General features: G+C 44.9%; 1 protein-coding gene across 1 annotated transcript in view; it reads left to right on the top strand.

Annotated features, from left to right (window-relative positions):
- The window catches only part of Scube2 (signal peptide, CUB domain, EGF-like 2), a gene marked incomplete at its 5' end in the record, with an annotated part of 67,205 nt that overhangs the window by 19,777 nt on the left and 34,764 nt on the right, over positions 1-12,664 (top strand). The window contains 6 exon segments of the mRNA XM_013511992.1: positions 153-278; positions 2,706-2,822; positions 3,720-3,809; positions 7,784-7,900; positions 8,805-8,927; positions 11,627-11,743. Coding sequence (XP_013367446.1) covers positions 153-278; positions 2,706-2,822; positions 3,720-3,809; positions 7,784-7,900; positions 8,805-8,927; positions 11,627-11,743 — 690 coding nt within the window.

Here is a 12,664-nt window from a genome sequence, read left to right as displayed (position 1 = left end):
GTAGCTCGTATTTTTTTAAAATGTGGGGCTAATGGAAACCAAGCAGGGTGGGTCTGTGGCCCTCCCTACCCCCCAGTCCTTTGCACTTCCCCTGGGGCTCAGAATTCTGTCTGCAGCCTAGTCACCTGCTGCCGCGTGCTGCTGTTTTGCAGAGGGCCTGAGTTGCATGAATAAGGATCACGGCTGTAGCCACATCTGCAAGGAGGCCCCGAGGGGCAGCGTCGCCTGCGAGTGTAGACCTGGTTTTGAGCTGGCCAAGAATCAGAGAGACTGCATCTGTAAGTAGGAGTGGCTGCTCGGTCACACTGGGGACACGGTACCCCAGAAGCGGCCTTCTACAGGCCAGCATCAGAAATGCTGCTCCGGGGCACAGGGATGCATCCTCAGGCGCAGCAGCTGGCACGGACACTGTCCTCCACCAAGTGCCATGTCCACTGAAGAAGAGTACTCCCCTGTGGAAGGGGAGCATGCTTTATAAGGAACTAATGAAAAAGGAATGAAATTAAGCAGTAAACAATGTGAATGTGGGGGACAGTCTCCCAGTTCCCATAGAATCAAGTCAGATTTCCTCAGCTGGCAATCACAGCTTTTTGATAGCTGGTCCCTGCTTCCTTTATACTCTTCATCCGCTTCCTTTCTGCAGACACTAAGTTCCTTGCCCTTTGGAGAACACCCCTTATTCCTCTCAGCCTTTTCCAGCCCTCCTCCATTCCTGGTGTGCTGAATGTTCCCTCAACGTCAACATCCTGTCTAACTTCTAATAATGATAAAGATTGCAGGTACTTTTTAAAAAGATTTATTACATGCAAAGGCTTGTCTCAAGATGGTACCACATCCCCTTCAATTCCTACAAGACCCCTTATGAGCTAAGTATTATCATTCACATTTTCAGTTAAGAAAATTGTGAATAAGGTAAAGAAACAAGGTCATACCAGGGGTAAGTGGCAAATTAATTTTCAATCCTATGTCCTCCCAACTCCAAAGCCATGTTCAAATCACCACACTGCTCTTCGTCAGAAGACTTTCCATGGCCTCAAACAGGGCAGCCATTTTGTATCTCGGCTCCCATAGCACTTTGTTTATTCCTTGATCATACTGCATGACACTGGATTGAATTGTGTGCTTTGATGTCTGTCTCCCCAGCTATGAACTAGTCAGGAACCTTGTCTCATTTTTGCTTCTCAGTTTTTCCCTGGTGCCCACCGCAGGATGTGCTCAGTGTGCACTTGTTTAATGCTTGGGTGAGGGGGGGTGTATACAATATGGACACAGCTGCCACATAATGGTTGTGGTAACAAAACCCTAATGGACAGCAAGAAACAACTCGCAATTAATGGTGTCCCTAAACCACTACTTACGCTAGAGAAAATAGAGGGTTTCCCTTCAGGAAGTCTTTCCAAAGCTGTGGGCAGAGACCCTCAAAGCTTGCTACGGATGCTTGTTTACCACGAGGAACTGGTTTGCCCATGAGAGGCTTTTCTCCTTGTCTCCAGCCTGAAACAAAGTGTGGTCTCCAAACCTGCCAACCCAGCGCTGATGCCGCCGTCCCCTCAAACAACAGATTCTGATGGGCTCTTACTGACCCCCGGTGTGAGGCTGCCCACTGGGGGTTCCAGGAGTTGAGCAGAACTGAGGGCACTTTTCTACTTTCCAGTTCTTTGAGAGGAGGACGCCACAGGACGCCAGACTTTCCTGTGCAGTCAGACTCTCAGCCCTGCAGTTTTGCAGGGGCCAACTGCTGGAATAAGAACACCTGGAAAATAATTTTTTAAAAATTTAAATGTTTGTAAGAGATCGCCGCTTAAATAGTATTGTTATTATAGCATTTGAGGATTCAAAAAAGAAAAGAAAAGACCCAGAATTCCACCACATAACTAGTTGTTTCAATTTTTTTCCATATTCTGATTTAGTTGGAATTTACATATGTACACAATTTTATACACCTATAATCATAGAACAGCTTCCTTTCCACTTTGCAAATATGTAATTAGTTCTTTTAAATTAAAAAAATTACAAAGGCCTATGTAAGAATTCAAACACTCCCAAATGTATAAAGACAACATGTAACCTCCCCCTCCCATTTCCTGTGCCAGAGGTAACTCTGTTCACAGTCTGAGGAATAGATAGTTTCATAGCTGGCTTTTAAAATTTATTTTTGGCCTGTCACCAATGCATTCATACGGTCTTCATAATTATCGGTTAATTTGCATTAATTGTCTTCAGAATTGTCATTTCCTCTGATTATCTTTTCTTTTAATGAATCCAGATGGAGTCTACTGAGAGAAATCCTAACATATGTACAAGTTAAATAATGTCCCTTTATTCCAGTTATGTAGTGCTATTTCTCAAAGCTAGAAGGTAGCTGTGATAACAGGCAAACTTCTGTAGATAGAACAGAGTAGTCTAGAGTTTTGGTATAACTCCTCCTAATTAGTGATCTCCCCTCCACACACACACACATTTCCATCCTTCTGTGTGACTTAGTCAAACCTCGATTTCAGCATTTTCACACCCTGTATCCTGACTGTTTGCTTATGCACATATGGATAGAGTCTGAATGGCAGTTATCAATTTTATGCTTAACACCTAGCACATATGAGGTGCTCAGATCCTTGCAGAAAGAAAAATCAGAATTCCTCAGGAGCAAACACAGCCCTGGTTGTGGAAACCTCACTGCTTTATGCATTGATTCACTTTGTTTCCAGTGACCTGTAACCATGGAAACGGTGGGTGTCAGCACTCCTGTGAAGACACAGCTGAGGGCCCTGAGTGTAGCTGCCACCCACAGTACAAGTTGCACACAGATGGGAGGAGCTGTTTTGGTGAGTGGTGACCCCACGCCGGGTGATTCTGCCTCAGCCTACCCCTCCTCAGTGCAAACCCTGACCTCCACCCTACCCCTTGGTGCCGGTTCTGTGCACTTGCTCTCAGGTGCACGGGGCTGCTCCACAAGCTGCTATGGGAAGGCTCTAGCTTTGGGGTGGAAGTCCCACTCTCCCTGTGCGACCTTGGAAAGCCCTTCCTCCTCCCCTGCCCTAGGCTGCTCCTAAAGCTGATATTCTGGAGATTGTGACAATGCATCCCACAGGGTCAGGGTGACACGAAGTTAGAACCAGCTGTTTGTGACAGCGTGGTAGGCTTTCTGGACAGCAGGAGTGGGGGACACGTATTTCCAGCAGGGTGTCCACCCAGTCCTGCAGAGTGCATCCTTCATGAGCTCTATTTTATTTTTTGCTTTTGTTTTTTGGAACAGGGTCTTGCTATGCAGTTCGGGCTGGCCTTGAGCTCACTTTGTAGCCCAGGCTGGTCTCGAACTTGCAATGATTTTCCTGCCTCAGCCTCCCAAGTGCTGGGATCACAGGAGTGCACCACCATGCCTGGCTCATGAGCTCTTCTATTTTAGAGGTTTCTAGACCCAAGGTTCTTTTCACCCTAGCGTAAGGTTCCTGGAGTGAGTCTGAAGCTTGCATTCCCCAGCATCTCCCTGGTCAGTGCAATGGGAGGATTTGACTTCCAAAACCTTCTCCGTGTGGAATGTTTGTAAGGATCTGTGGCCATTTAATATGGCAATTCCAACAGAACTCCGCCAGGACATAAACAGTGAACAGAATCACCTCCTCCGTTGTCCTCACATCTGGAATTCCAGCAGAAGTGGTTATGCAGGGGATGGGTAGTCTGCCTCATTCGGCCTAGGAATTTGGTCTTTGCTTCTCTTATAGAGCGAGAGGACACTGGCCTGGAGGTGACAGAGAGCAATGCCACATCAGTGGCAGACGGAGACAAGCGAGTGAAACGGAGGCTGCTCATGGGTAAGCAGGCATCCTCTCTCCCCTCCCCGGTCACTGCTGTTGCCCTTTTGCCTTGGCTCACTGCACTAAGCCTGGGCTCGGGGCCACGTGCCCTCAGACCAGAGGGCCAGCTGCTAAGCCAGGGTGTGGCTGTTCTTCGCCCACAGCTGTCGCTTCACTGCCGTCCGAGACTCCTGGCACGGTGGGAAGAGTGCCCACCAGGCCATCAGGATAACCAGGTTAATGTCCAAGTGCTGCCCCAGCCGGCTGTGAGACCTGGCCGCAGAGACTGTATCTCTAGGTCTTCCTTCAAAATGGATGCAATAAAATCTACTTCTTAGGGTTGTTGGGAAGCTTAATTAAGACAGTGATAGGCAAAAATGCCCAACGTCCAGGGCCTGAGACGTAGTGGGTGGCCAGGGAATGTCAGTCCCCTTATGAGAGAAGCACTTTGGGCAGCCTCCAGCCTCGCATGGGGATTTGTCTGTTTTGTGTCCAACTTGCCATTTCTGTGACTCAGCCAGCGTTAGCAGTAAAGGAGATGAATGGAGAAGAGTGGCACTTGGCTGTGGGACAGGGGACACTCTGCCAGCAGCCCCAACAGTGGAGCTGGACAGGAGAGAGAAGTAGCTGCCGTGCCTGAGGGGGTGGGAACCAGACAGATTCTCTGACACATTGTTCTGGAGAGCTTGATGCTACCTAAACAAAATGGATCTTTTGGCAGCTTCTGGATTTAATAGGTAAAGTATTGAGCAGCCATTGGTTACCCAGTAGGCAACATTTCTGAGGCTTTTTCTCAGTTGTCAAAGTAGTAGGCATGATTTGTATGAAAACTTCATCGCCAATCAGTTTGTAATGAAAGACATCATTTCCTCATCTCTTGACTTCCCATTTCTTAGTCCCACTTGCGAGGGGTCACAATTCTCAACTCTCCTCGTTGTTTATTCTCACGCCTCCTCCCTCATATTCTGAAAAATGAAGTGTGTGCCGCTGTTTCTTGATATGCCAAGTTTAGACAGAGGCTTTTGACTTCCCACTATGGAAGCCTAGGTTTCAGCTGTCTGTACGCCCCTACCCCGTGTGTATGTGTGTGTGCACACACACACACACCCTCTCCCCTATGCCCTTAAAATAGTTTCATCACAGTTTAAATCAGTATTACATGTTTATGTTATTGTGACTATGGATATCTACCTACATATGATTCACCAAGAGTCCTATGACATACTTTGATTATATTTTCTTTGGTTCTGCAGCCCCTGGAAGAACTCTCTAAAATCCTTTCAGTGTGCTCAAAATACAGCAGGACGTTCTCAGCTGAGGTTTCTTCTCTCTCCAGCCTCTTCTGAGGTTTCCCTGAGTCTAGGAGAGCCTGACCCTGCCCCCCAGCCCCGGCCCACAGCTCCTCCCTCTGTTGGTCCTTTCCCAGCAGCCTACAAATTCCCTTTGCTGCGCTCCTGATTTGATAGAGAGGTCTTGTCCTTTTCAAATTTGCACTTAAAATAAGATATAGGTTTTTAAAAATTTTGCATGCCTGAAAATGTCTTGACCTTTCGTCTTTGTTGAGAATCTGGCTCATTATAGAATTCAGTGTCCACATTAGTGTCTATTGTTTGCATTCTTATTATTGATCCTTTGTGTGAAATCTGTGAAAGCTCCCTGGAAGTTTGCAGGATCTGCTAGTCCCTGGCAATCTGGAATTGCCTGATAAGGGTTTCCCACCTGCTGTGCTGTGCACTCAGCCTTTTCAAGATGGGCATTCAAGTTCTTTGATTCTGAGAAAATTTTAAATATATATATATATTTTTTTTTCCTCCATTTTCTCTGTTCTTTCTCTCTTTGCAAATCCTATTACTTGGCTGCTGTAATTCTGGGATTGATCCTGTAACTATTTTTTCCTTGTATATTTGTTCTACTTTCTTGGAAGTTTTTCCATGTTTTTATTCAAATCTTTCTACAAGATTCTGTTTTAAATTTCTGCTTTCATATTTTAATTTTTCAAGAATTTTACTTCAGTCTTTTTTTTAGTAAGACCCTGTTCTCATTTTATAGGTGCTTTTCTTATCTCCGTGAGGAAATTAATGATAAGAGTCCAACTTCTCTTTTTCCTCTGTATTATGTGTTTCCTCCAAGGTTCTGTTTCCCTATTTGACTGGACATATATATTTAATATTCCTAAAATATCTGATGATTCTTGACTGATTTTTCCTATGAGTAAAATGCTAAAAAGCCAATTGGATATTCTGTTGGCCGGGGGGCTTCATATTGGGATGACGAGGTTGTAGCTCAGCCCCTTCATTTGAAGATCCTCAAATGCCAGGATTGATGACTCTTCAACTGGGAAGATCAATTTAGCTGGAGAGGAATCCTTTATTCTTCTGCCTGGGGATAGTGGCTTTGCTACCAGCATTCTGGGAGCTGAGGTGCAGGGAGTGGGTTTGAGATCTTTCTCTGCAGGGGAGAGACTTTCACCTGGCCTTGCCTCTATATCATCCTCTGCTATTCCTGGTGCCTTTTTGGTCAGACTTCTCCAAAATAGTGAAGAGGTAGTCATGTGGCTGTGTGGAATTAAGGAGGAGCTCTGAGAGTTATCAGTTTCTTTCCTCTCCTCTCCTCTCCTCTCCTCTCCTCTCTTCTCCTCTCTTCTCCTCTCTTCTCCTCTCTTCTCCTCTCTTCTCCTCTCTTCTCCTCTCTTCTCCTCTCTTCTCTTTTCTTCTTTTCTCTTCTTTTTCAGTCTTCTTAGACAGAGTTTTCTCCATGTATTTCAGGCTGGCCTTGAATTAACTCACCGTGTAGCGCAGGCTGGCCTCAAACTCACAGCGACCCTTGCAGAGATGCCTCAGCCTCCTGAGCGCTGGGATTACAGGCTTGCGCCCCACGCCCGGCATATCTGTCTCTTATAGGGAGGGGCTCTTGATCCGTCTTAACTCCATCCTCGTCTCTGGCTCTGCCTCTGGGGTAGCTTGTTACCACTGATTTCTGGGCCTTTCTGAAATTCTGTGGCTCCATGATTTTACAGTTTGTTGGTGGCCCCTCTGCAGACCCCTAGGATTTGGCTTTTTGCTCCACTAGGTAACTGGTTTTTTCTTTCACATGCCATTTCCAGAATATGTGACATGTTTTATCTATTGCCTCTTCTTCCCAGTTTCTTTGTCTTTTTAAAACTCTGTCTCGTTTCAGTGAGATTTCAAGAGGAAACAGATAAACATGTAGCTGTTGTATTTCATTAGAACCAAGCTTGTTCCCTCAGCCTTAAAACAATATAGCCATAGAAGGAAAATGATGTTTCTCAGTCCCCATGTGCTAGCAACTGAATGCATGTTGAATAGCACTTGCTTATTACTTGGGATAACTATATGAAAAGCAGAACTATAAGGCCATTTGCTTATTGTTCATTATTGGCAAAGCAGAAATTTAACAACTGTGGCTTATTTTTCACATGGATATGACAGGCCTTTTTCTAGTTTCAGGGAAAGTTAAACTTTGAGTAAATTGGCAGCTGCAGGGCTGAAGCCAGTAGTCCGAACAAGGGAACGGTTGGGTAGACAATGCTTACTGTCTCTCTCTCTTGCTATCCTGAGCACCCAGGCTGAAAAAAGGTTTGGGATTAAGAATGGAGCATTCCCCTGTGGCCCTGTTCTGCATGTGCAGCCAGTCTGCCACTGTGGTCATACTGAGCTGGTTGCTGGCTGTGGATTAACGCGAACCTCTAATAGCTTTAAATCTGCCTATAGTGGGGAACCATTCTGGGGATTGGGAGACATCTTCACCCCTCTGGCCATCCTGACCAGCTTCCTTAGGAAATACCAATCATTTTGGTGGGTGGGAGGAGCCACACCTGCTCCCCATCCATCTCACCTGCAGGTGGCAGAGACTTGGGGTTGGACCAGGGGTACCCCATCGTGCTTTCTGGCCTTCACAAACTTTGTCAAATATTAACAGCTGTATCGCTACTTCTTTGGAAAGCTAACTAACTGCCTTTTCTACCTGGTCAGAAACGTGTGCTGTGAACAATGGAGGCTGTGACCGCACCTGTAAGGACACCTCGACCGGTGTTCACTGCAGCTGTCCGGTCGGATTCACCCTCCAGTTGGATGGAAAGACGTGTAAAGGTAGTGTTCACCACGTGTGTTGCCGAGGCAGCCCCATGCTGCTGATGTGTGAGAGTGATTCCAGATTTGCTTATGATTCATATTGATGGGAGTTTTCCCCCTGAGCTAGTGGACGGTTATAATTGAGTAAGCTTAATTAGAGCCATCTTAATTATACTAACTGTTGAGAAGGTCAAGCTTCAAATGATCCATTTTGGGGTGTGGCCTTATTAGAAAAAGGCAGTTCAAGGAAATATTCATTGGCAGGAGATAATATCAATCTGTCATAAATAATAGCCTTGAGATTATTATGTAAATAGCAGTGAAGATTATTATCCAGAGAACTTAATGAATAACTGTACCATTAACTTTTACTGATGACGACAGACCCCAGTGACTTGCTATTATTTCACGGGCAAGAGTACAAAGGATTAGTGATAAACGATTGATAACCAGTTACCAGATAAAGCGGAAAAAAGATAAGATTATCAGGAATCATTTAAAAAACGTTGAAGCTATTTGATCATTATACAATTTGCCAAAACAAATGCTCTACTCCCTTATAGCTTTAATCATTAAGCTAGAAGAGAAAGTATACTAACGGGAGCTCTCTTATCTTGCATGAGTACCACAGGGATGAGAGTATAAGCGGCTGTCACGACTCTTTCCCATCCTTTGTTTACCTAATGCTTGGCAAGGTCTTTGGAAGTCAGCGTTCTCAAGATGAGACATTTGTCCTTCAAAACTGGTTCAGCCAAGATGAGGAACTCTGTGTAAGATCCAAAACATCAGGAGACATTCTTAAATGCCTTTATGGGTCTGTCTTTATTTCAGAGAATAATGAACGTAGGCAATAGCACTCCAGCAATTTGTAGGAAGCGAGGCAAATATAGTTCTCTGATTTCCCAGTGCTTGCCTGTTACAGATATCGATGAGTGCCAGACTCGAAATGGAGGTTGTGATCATTTCTGCAAAAACACTGTGGGCAGTTTTGACTGCAGCTGCAAAAAAGGATTCAAATTATTAACTGATGAGAAGTCTTGCCAAGGTACGTGCTGAAAATATAGCTGTGCTGTGGCCTCTGGTTGAAAGGGAAGATGTTAACTCTACCTCCACCACCAGCGCTTTGGTAGAAACTAGCTCACCCAGCTTCCTGACAGAGTCGCTAATTCCAGCAGTCGCTGATCCAGTCCAGGCTTCACGTAACCCATCTGCTAGGTAGAGTAAAACCAGTGATGGGGCTCACAGACATATTTTGTAGATTAAGCTGTTAATGATAAGAGAACACCTTAAAGAATCCATCTGGAGATTACAGTAGAGCTTGCTGCTAGAAATGGAATGGAATACAGACTTCAAGCAGAGTTGCACTGGGGTGTTGACATTATGAATAACTTTATTTCTTTCTCTTTCTCTTTCTTTCTTTTTCTTTTTCTTTTTTTTTTCCGGTGCTGGTGGATCAAACCCAGGGCTTTGTGCACGTTAGGCAAGTGCCATACAGCTGAGCTACATCCTTAGCCCTGAAATTATGAATAATTTTTCTTTTCTAAAATTTTCTTTAATGTTATTGAATTTGTGACAAAACTTGCTGCCAAAAATATGTACATGTAGGTAACATACCTTCCTCGCAAAAAGTTGGGGTCAGTCCATAATCAAGACCATGAACCAGTTGGTATGCGATTTGTAGCCCCCTTTTTTAAGTGGGGGGACTAAGGATTAAACCGAGGACCTTCCACTGAGCTACATCCCCAGCTCATTTTTAATTTTTAAATTTTGAGACAGGGTCTTGCTATGTTGCATAAGCTGGCTTCACAGTTGCAGTCCTCTTGCCTCAGCTTCCCAGGTAGTTAGGATTACAGACACTCACCAGCACACTTGGCTCGTATAGCCTTTTTTTGAATGACCAGCCTTTGATGCTTGGAGAGAGAGAGGATGCAAAGGCAGGAGGGGATCGTGGGAAAGAGATACTGGTTGGACCCCTTATCAAATGCATCCTTCCCAAGTAAGGGAGGCAGCAGGGGGACTTCCTTGGCAGCATTTGGTGTTCACACCTCTTTTGAGGTCATGTCATCATTTATATGTTTTGGTGAAGCACCATTTATGTTCTATTGCTGTACAGGAGAAAGCTGTCAGGATATACAGGCTATCTAACTATTTCTGTTCTGTTTCTGGAAATAAGAACTGTTGTAGTTTTTTTTTTTTTTTTTTTAGAAATATCTGCAGTAAGTAAAACTCAGAATATAAAATCTGATTTCATGTCACATGATAAAGAAGTTCATGTCTTTTTAAAAAAACTTTATGGTCTGAATTATGTTTTTCTTCCTTTTGGTCTGTTCTTAATACATAATTTGCCAGCCAGTTCAAGTATATTCTTCTTTAAATTCAGTGAGTTAACTCTAGATGATTATTGTGTGGTTTTCTGCAGTTTGACTTGGAAAGCAAATTCTCTGTTCCACTTAATGTTTCATAATGTATAGAGCAAGCATTGCTGTTTAAGCTGTGTAAACACATTAAAAAAGAATTAGGAAAGTGATCTCATTATTTTTGGCAAAGCAAAAGCCCATAGCAAGCAGCCAAAGTCAGCTACTGAACAAGTCCCTTTCTTGGCAAATAGCTGATATTAATAACAGATTTCACAGAATGGCATCAATTACCGGGGAAGAAACGGACTTTTTCTCATTTTTCACTGATCAGTCTTTGTAGAACAAATATTTGCAGAGAACACATTTGCAGAAGAAAAAGCCAGGGTTTCTGGGAAAAGCTAGGGATGGAAAGGTTTTGCAAGAAATTGCCCTTTTTATTTCACTTTTTCATTCCTCCTGATCCCTCTAAATGTTTGCTTTTTATTAACATAGTTTCTCATGACACGTTTGGTGTTGAAAAAGTGGCCTCCTGATGGTCTGGTTGGCTTTCCCCGAGTGCTGTCTGAGTCCTGGTTTACCCGTTCGGAGAGACAAGCTGTCACTGTTAAAACCCCCAAAGAGTTCAGGGAATGAAGCACTACAGCTCTAGCTCACAGGAAAGAGGTGAGGGCCAGACCATGGAAGAGCTGATGAGATAGACAAATGCGGCCTCAGAGGCTGGCTTGCATGGCTCCAGCTGCAGCCAAAGGTGCAGCCACTCAGGGCCAGGTAGAAAGTGGCACAAAACCAAATGACTGGCTAAGTGGATCCTGTTTAGCGTTTAACCACTGAGTTTCAGCACTGAGAATATTCGTGTGAATGCATTCTTTCAGTGCAGATGGCATTAAAACCCAGGATTTTAATTGCCAGGGACCAGAAGACTGATTCTGGAAAGATCAGAAAGAGATGGGAACCAGATTTACCTCCAATCCAAGTGTTTTCTCCTTTCATTTCACCATAGCTTAAAAAATTGTGGTTGCTGTTTTACTAGTAGTAGTAGTAATATACCCCTAATAATGTATAGCTAGCCTTATATAGTTTGCGGAAACTCTTTTTAGGTGTTTATATGATTTAAATTACTCGCCCTTGCAAATAAGCATGAGCAAAAGACCAACTGAGCTTCAAGGAAAGTGCAGTTTGCAACACAGTTCGGAAACAAGGGCCCTGGCCTTGCTTATACTTATCGTGGGCTGCTCAACACTTTCTTGGACACAGTGAGGGAGGAGAATGAACACTCTTCCCCTCCTGTGTGTTGTTTCCGTTGTCGGTCTGCGGTTGGTGTGCATTAGGAACCTCTCCGTTCACATCAGAGTTGGTTGCAGCTCCCCTCTCGCTTTGGCAATTGCAGATGTGGACGAGTGCTCTTTGGATAGGACCTGTGATCACAGCTGCCTCAACCACCCTGGCACATTTTCTTGTGCTTGCGACAGAGGGTACACCCTCTATGGCTTCACCCACTGTGGAGGTGAGTGGACCACCTCTCTCGGGCTGGGAGGTGGGGTGAGGCTGGGTCTGAAGGGAGTGGGGTGGGAGATTTTTCCTATACTAGGGACAAAGGTACATTCCAGCCCCTGTCCAGGGGCAACAAGTCCTTCCACTCCAGGGAAGCACCTGCTAAAGGGATCTGTCCACGTGGATACCTTTAGCATGTCACAAGTGAAATGGAGCAGAGAGGAGCTAAGCTCTTTCAGCTGTGGATTTGTCACTGACTTTGTTGACTTGGGGCTATATTCAGGGAATGGGGGTGGGGGTCTGTCAGGAGCTGAGACCCATCAGCTGGACTTCCTAGCAGACTGTAAAGATGCAGCACTCAGAGAGGCGTGGCAGGCACCAAACAGTTCCTCAACCCAGCTGTGCATAGCACTGGCTGCAAAGCCTCAGCTTGAGCCCACAGCTTGGGTCTTTGAGCGGGAAGTAGAACTGCTGAGTTTATCTCTCCACTCTGTCCACTTAGCGACATGTTCTCCTGTCTCTTCGGCTTATGGTCAAGCAAGCAGTAGCATAAACAGATTTGGTACCAACAATTCTCACTCACCTGGCCATCAGGTTTGCCCAGAAATCTTTGAGAATACGGATACAGATTCCATAGTGGTGCCTACCTATAATCCCAGCACCTGGGAAACTGAGGCATTTAAGATCGTGAATTCAAGGCCAGCCTGGGCAATTTAGAAAGGCCCACCCTCAAAAAACAAAAACAGTATGGGTGCACACACACACACACACACACACACACCCCTACCCTACACCAAAGCAAAGGAAAACAAAACAAAAGATTTGACTCCAGAGATTTCAGCCAGAATTTTTAGGCTCTCCTAGGTGATTCTCAGGATCTGCAGGATTGGGGAACCACTGGCCAGGATACCTTTTGCCCAATCCTTGTGTCCTG

This window comes from Chinchilla lanigera, unplaced genomic scaffold (assembly GCF_000276665.1).
Source record: "Chinchilla lanigera isolate Chin_1 unplaced genomic scaffold, ChiLan1.0 scaffold00013, whole genome shotgun sequence".
In the NCBI taxonomy this organism is placed as follows: Eukaryota; Metazoa; Chordata; class Mammalia; order Rodentia; family Chinchillidae; genus Chinchilla; species Chinchilla lanigera.
This window is presented reverse-complemented; position numbering and strand designations above follow the sequence as displayed.